This window comes from Bos indicus, chromosome 21 (assembly GCF_029378745.1).
Source record: "Bos indicus isolate NIAB-ARS_2022 breed Sahiwal x Tharparkar chromosome 21, NIAB-ARS_B.indTharparkar_mat_pri_1.0, whole genome shotgun sequence".
NCBI classification, from domain to species: Eukaryota; Metazoa; Chordata; class Mammalia; order Artiodactyla; family Bovidae; genus Bos; species Bos indicus.
The window spans coordinates 20,052,663-20,059,859 of NC_091780.1; the positions used below are offsets into that span (position 1 = coordinate 20,052,663).

General features: G+C 49.6%; 1 protein-coding gene across 1 annotated transcript; it reads left to right on the top strand.

The window, feature by feature from the left end:
• The first annotated feature begins 272 nt into the window (after nt 1-272).
• On the top strand, nt 273-1,094 carry LOC139178381 (myeloid-associated differentiation marker-like). The gene has a single exon (XM_070776004.1). The coding sequence runs from the start codon at nt 273-275 to the stop codon at nt 1,092-1,094; it is 822 nt and encodes a 273-aa protein (XP_070632105.1).
• Nucleotides 1,095-7,197: the final 6,103 nt, after the last annotated feature.

Consider the following 7,197-nt stretch of genomic DNA (forward strand, 5'->3'; position numbering starts at 1 on the left):
GGTTGTATCTTTCTGGAAAAACAAAGACAGAAACAGAACTAAACAGGCAGAGTAAAACTGAACCAGTCCATCAAAATCCTGAGCTGTTTTTTAATTATTCACAAGCCTTTGGTTTTAAAACCAGTAAGGTTACAACTCCAGTGCTGGTGACCTGCCTGACCGTCACCATCACCACGGGAACCTCCTCAGGCCTGGGCTCCAGAACGGTGGGCTTCTTCCTCCACCTGGGGCAGCTGCTCTCCGCCTGCGTGCCCTCCTTGCTGGTGGCCAGCATGGACACTTGGAGTGAGTGCACAGTCAACCGGTCTGTGTTCCTGTGGTGCTTCTGCTTCGGTGAGACCCTCACCGTCTTCATAGTGGAGTTGTGTGGGCTCCAATCCCACTTCCCCTTGTCCTGCTATGACGTTCTCTACCACTGTGCCTTCTATTTCACCCTATTCTGTCTCTTTGCCTCCACTATTTTCACCACCAACTATGTCCGGTTCTTGCCTCAGAGCCACACCCGGAACCAGGCCATCTCCGCCACTGCCTGCTCCTGCATCAGTGCTGTGCTTTACGCCGCCGCAGGGGCCTGGACCTGCGCCCTGGCTGGCGACACATCCTGCTTTGTGCCTGCTGGTCCAGGCGTGCTCGAGAGACTGTTGATCTTCCTGCTCTATGTCATTTTGGCTTTAATTTTCAGCACCATTATCAACTGCAACAGCCGTTTCCAGTACATGTCTGCCATGGTGAGACAAACGATCCTGTGCTCCATCTGCTTCTACCTGGGGATGATGTCCACCCTGTTGCTCGAAGATAACAATGAAACACGGACACCTGTCTACTATCTTTACTGTAAAAGGAGACCATGTTTCCATCCTCCTCTTTACCAGCGCTCTGATCTCTGGTCACTCTGCCCCTTTCACGAGAAGTTGGGTGGGCTGCCTCTGTGGTCCAGTGATGTGAGCTGCCATGATAAAATAGAGGGAAAAAAAAAAACCCTCACCTGCTCTGTGTGCGTCTGGGATGAATGCTGGACTGTGGCTGTCTTGACAGCCGCTACCCTGCTGATTTACTTGGCTGACCTGCTGTACATGGCCTTGGAGGCTTTGTAGGGACCAAGGATGGGCCCCGGGGCTCCCTATTTCTCTTCTCACCTGCAGGTTCTTCACTGAGCTCTGATGTTCTCTTCCTGGTTCCCTCTCTCCCCTCTCACATCCTTCCTCATTCATCTCCCTCCCTTTTCATTTCCTTCCCTCCTTCTGCTCTGTCTCTCTGTTTACCTTGTTAGCTGCCTTCTTTTTCCACTCTCATCTTTTCTATATTTTCTGCCTTTTTCCCCTCTTCTGGTCATCCTTTTTTTTTTCTCATCACCTAAAGGAAAAAAACCTTAGATATTCATTGGAAGGACTGATGCTGAAGCGCCAATACTTTGGCCACTTGACGTGAAGAGCTGACTCATTGGAAAAGACCCTGATGATGGGAAAGATTGATAGCAAGAAGAGAAGGGCACGGCAGAGGATGAGATGGTTGGATGGCATCATCGACTCAACGGATATGAGTTTGAGCAAACCTCGGGGGACAGTGAAGGACAGGGAAGCCTGGTGTGCCACATGGGGTCACAGAGTCAGACACGACTTAGTGACTGAACAGTAGCAACAGCATGTGTCCTGACCACCTCTCCCCATCTTCCTTCTTCTGATCCATCAGGACCTGAGACTCCTTCCTTCTCTGCCCACCAATCCCTCCTGCCTCCTAAGGTGCTGACTCCACAGCACACAGTCCTCTGTGTGATTCGGCCCCCACCTCCCGTGGGAGGGGAGTGTACAGGGCACCTGCCCTTTAACTTAAGCTAAAATCTCTGGAGGTCTGTACTTTTCAGTGGCAGGAGTCTTGAAGCAGAGACCCTGGTCCCTGGGCCCCACCTGGTGCTCCAGGTTGGGTGTTCCAGCCCCACCTGAGATTGGCTCCAGAATTTTTGCAGGCTCACTAAACACCCGCTGCCTAGAGGCCATCTTAGAGGAAGCCAGGGGTAGATACTGTCCATCCCAGCTACTCTCTGGGGAATTTAAAAAAAGAGCTGGTGAAGAACCACAGAGACTTGAAGACACTTGCCTGCAGTGTTTTTGAGGGGCAGCAATGTGGCCCTCCTGCCTCAGTGATAAAACAGCTCATTTTACCTCTGTAGGGAGAAGAGCATGGCCCTGTCAACCTTAAGATGATGTTAGTCTGGGGTATTTTCTTTTCCTTTTTATTGTCTCAAGGGCAAAAATTATGGGGAGACTATATTTTGCATGGAAAGTTTCTTTCCAAAGTTTTGTTTGGGGGTGGTGTTGGGTGGATGAGCACTGCTGCTGCTACTGTTGAAGAACCTGCATTTCTTGGGTGTGTGCTGTACACACGTGTGTTTCTATGTGCCAGCCGCTTTCTGTTGTTGCTTCCTGCTTCTCTGGGACCCACCTGTCATATGATCTAAATAAATGTAAATATACATATATTTTTTAATTCTCTGGAATTTCTGGATACCATCAAACCCTGCTGTTCATAGAGAGAAGCCTGTCCTTTCTCCCAAATCTATAATGTTCTTTTTTAAACCTCAACACAAATATAAAAGAATAAAGCACAAATCAACATACCCTAATTGCCCCAAATTTTCTTAGAACTCAGAAAAACTGAGCAGATTTTTATTCTCACCCAAACCCCCATCTCTGGGAGCCCTTCCCAATGTCTCCCTACTCTCACCTTTCCTGAGAACCTAGGGGCATGACCCAGCCCAAGACAACTAGCAGTTGTGCCCCCAACACTAGACTTTCTGTCCCCTTGCCTCTTGAAGGACCAGACCCCGAATAACTGTATTTAAGGATGCATGCCTGAGTGCATGCCCAGTGTGTGTTTTCCTGTATATGTGCCTGTATGCCACGCATGCATTGAGACCAGGAACCTTTATAATAATTGATGGCCAGGAAGACACCACAATCTTTTTTCTTCTGCTGCTCTCAGCCACAAAGCCTCAGAGCCCAGCATCCTGGCGTCACCAGGCCCAGAGGGGCCCCAGGCAAGCAGAACTGTGGGGCGGGGGGGGAAGGCCCCCCGCTGCTGCCTCTCACTCCTGTACTTGGATGAAGCATGAGCTCTTCACCCAGGGGTGGATGGGGCGGATGGGGAAGGCTCCCAGGAGGTGAATCTTATGGAACAATGTAATAAGACTCATATTTTAAGACAAGACAAAAAGCATATCAACATAAAAATTTTCTCTGCCCATCTGGGCCTCCTCCATCCCCTCTAGTGTGCATCTGCAGTATGTGTTAACCAGCCCTCCTAAGAGCGGAGATACCTGAACCATCAAGACCAGTTTGGTTCTTCTACACCAGCCGTGCTAACTTTTATAACACCGCCTGCTTATGACCTTATTAATGTCAGTAGCTCTTAATATATTGCTTGTATTCTGCCATTTTACAAGAGTATTGTTTCTTGCATTAATGGATGTAACACTGAGCCTAGACAAAAATGATGATGACCAGGTGACTTGAAACCCTTGAGCTCATATACAGTTCTATCAGATTGTATTGCAGTAGTGTGACTCTAGATATGAGAAGAAACAAGAAGAGGGAAATATTTCTTGGAGCTGACAAGACTAGTAGCACACGCGATCCTCAGGATTTTGGCTACTGTTTCCAAGACTAGATGAGTACTTGCACACTGAGCGGTTTTTCAATTATCCTTGTCCAACCTGGGAATGAGCACTCCTAAAGCCTGGGGACAACATGGTCAAAATTCCCCCCAGATCTTGGTTGAAATTAAGATGGAAATGGAGGGGATTGTGTGATAAAATATGTTGCCCGCCACACAGTTCTACGAGCACCAAGTCACTAGCCACTGCAGTCACTGACCTACAGTCCACCCTGAAAGGAAGTCATGGAAAAGGTCAGGATCAGGTACTTTGTGCTCTGGGAAAACTGGCAGAACCAACCCTCAGATACTTAGACAATTTAAGGAGACTTTCAATGAACCCAGTTCCTTGCATCTTCCCATAACCAGAAAGCACCAAAAACATTAACCAAGATATCTCTTCCTCAGGGGTGAAGTAACTTCTACAAGCTGTGTACTGGTTGCATGTTCCCCTTTCCCCAAGTCATATACACACAGTCCTCCCCGCTTCCTTAGTATAGTTTTCAGAGCTTCCTGAGAGACTGTATGCCCAAATATAATCCTCAAGTTGGCTTCAATAAAATTTCCATTTCTTTTTTAGGTTGACTACTGACTCATTTTTCATCCACAAATGCATGTATGCATTGACCTTACCAAGTCTGGGTGCAGGAATCTCTAAGGCTTAGAGCAGCATTGACTGAACATAGTACTACCGTGTGCCAGACTGAGCTCTGGTCTCAGTTCAGGGTTGAGGATGTGTAGATATGTCAGGGGAAGGGTCCTGAGATGGCCAAGAGGAACTGGGAGAAGTTCTCAGTGGCTGGAGGGAGGGAGGTGAGGAGGCAGGAGAGGTAGAAAGGGATCTGAGCTTGCAGGGCTTTGGCTTAATCTTTTGGAATTTGTGTATCATTCTAAGGGAGCAAACAGAAGCTTTCAAGGTACCTTAGTTTGAATTTACTCCACTCAGTTTTAATTTGCATTGCAATTACTCCAAAGTAGACATTGAAGAAAAGAATGAAAATAGAAGCTTATGGCAGGCATCTGCGTAAGGGGATGGGTGGATGTGGACCAGGTGGCTCTAGAGATGAAGAAGAGTGGGTGGGTCAGGAGTATTTTGTGAAGAGCATCTGTGAAGGTGGTGCCATCGACTGATATGGGAAAGATGAGGATCAGTGTCGGGGGTGGGGGGAAGGGTGCTCAAGTGGTGGGATTGGACTTGGTGGATGTGAGGTGTCCTGAGGCACCCAGAGGGAGAGATCAGAAAGCAGTTGGGCACAATTCTGGGTCTTAATAGAGATCAGCTCAAGAGGCAGGAACTGGGGAGTTGTCATCATATGGCATGTTCACTTCATTCAATATCTTCTTAAGTGTCACATTCATAGAGCATCCTGACCTCTACCTACCTATTAATAAAATAGCAGTTTTGCCCACCCCCCACCCCCAACTCCAATAACTCTCTCTTCACCTGTTTTCCCTTTATCATGGCATTTATCACCCAATGACCTAATACATATTGGTTTGCACATTCTCCATCTCCTGTACTATAGTGTAAGCTCCATGGAGGCAGAATTACTGGTTCTTTTCTCTACTCTCTGTGCAGTGCCTAGAACGGTGCATGGCACACACTCTGTACACAACATCATTTGTCAACTGAGTGAAGTCTTAAAGCTATCGGCCTGGATGAGGACGAGAAGGTGCACAGAGAAGAGATCGTCTAAGTGGCCTGAGACACTCAGACAATGGGAGAAGGGGAGGAGGGGAAGGGACAGACAGAAGGACAGAGGCTGAGCCACAGGAGGACCATCACTCCAGACAAGGTTTCCTGACTCAGGTGAACTGCGGGGAGAGATCCATTTCTTAATAAATTTCATCCCTCTAGAAGCACGCGAGCCAGGCCTCAGGTGCAGGTGAGAGATGAGCACGTGTATCTGGAGGGGTCTCAAGGAGATGCAGAGGCAGGAGCCCAGGCTGCCTCCCTGAGCTCCAGCTGGTTCCCCCTTTCTTAGCCTCCCTTCCCAGAGTACTCAGTGGGTGGTGCCCAGGGAGAGGGGCAGAGCGCTAGGAGCACCTTGGACAGAGCCTGAGATGTCAAGGGAGCAGAAGGGAGAGGTGAGGTTACAGCTGCCCCTGGGGCATCAAGTGTCAGTAATCATGGCCCCTCCCCTCATCAAGACCAGTTGAATATTTGCTCCCAAATATTTCATAAATCTGCCTCTGCCCTCCACCCCTGAAGTGGCTTTCCTCAAGGTCCATCATCCCATATGGGGACTGTACAATCAGCCTCCAAACTGGCCGCCTAGCTTCTTGGTGGACTTGATTTAGTTTTTCTTCTACAACCAGAGTTTTAATTCCAGAGTGGGCCTCTGATGGATCAGCCCTTCCTTACAGAATGTCAGTGAGGCCTCATCACTTACAGCTAAAATCCAATGTATGTCTCTGGAGTTCAGGTCCGTCCACAGTGGGCCCTGTCCGTGGATCCTGCAGCACCACTGGCATCTTCATAAGAGAAAGGACAGAGAGTTTACACACACAGGGTTGAGAGAAGATGAGCATGTGGAGGGGGAGGCGGAGATGCCCCCAAAGCAAAGGGGCCTCCAGAAGCTAAAGGAGCCAAGGATGGACCCTCCCCTGGAAGATCAGAGACAGCAAAGCTCTGCTGGCCTTGATTTCAAATTTCTGACCTTCAGAACTGTGAGAAAATACAATTCTGTTGTGCTAAGTCTCCCAACTTGTGCTAACTTATTGCAGTTGCCCTAGGAAACAAAAATGAGTTTCCAGAAGTGGAACCCCTGGAGAGGACCAGCTGCACCTGTCGGGGGCTGGTGGAAAAGCAAGATGCTGTGTGATGACAGGGCTCCATTGGCTATTGGGGCTGAAGGAGCTTTGTGAGTCCAGGGAGGTTCTCAGGTTTGCTCTGTGTTTCTCTTTCCAACCTCAGCTTGTCCCAGGGTTTATTATCAGCAAAGGAGACAAGGCCCCTGATGCCAGGGAGCTGGCTGGGGCTTAGGGTGCTGGCCTTTCCGCCCTGGAGGCCTCTCAGCAAATAGTCCCTTGGAAACAGGGCAGCTGTCCCTGTGGAGGGGGCGGGCTGGGAGGGGCCTCACTTCCCCAACACTGGACCCTGGAGGAGCCTCTTTGTGAGCAGGACTGCAGCCCTGGCTGGCGGGACTGCCTTGGGCAGGTGACCTGGACAATTCTATGGTCTCCAGGGTCCCTGCCACTCTAGCCATGTGTCCTTGTCACAACTCTGAAACCCTATTTCAGGTTGGCTCCATGCCTGCATCCCTTCTGGGTCAGAAGACACATACTGGGCTGTCCCAGGGCCACTGGGACCCTGGAATCCCCCTCCTGGGTCTGCATATCTCCACTCTATCCCTGCCCCTCACCCCAGCCCCACTCCCAGATGCATCCTCAACACGTCCCTTCTTAGGGGTCCAGCAGGTGCCTCCCCTTTCAGCTCCTTCCCTTAAAGGGGGCGGATCATTCGTCCATCCCCACCCCGCTCCCTGGGATGCCCTGAAAGGCTCCCTATCAGCATCAGACACAGCATCCTTGTTTATTTCTAATCCT

Coding starts and splice junctions, on each gene's coding strand:
- LOC139178381 (XM_070776004.1), top strand. CDS start 273: ATGGACACTTGGAGTGAGTGCACAGTCAACCGGTCTGTGTTCCTGTGG.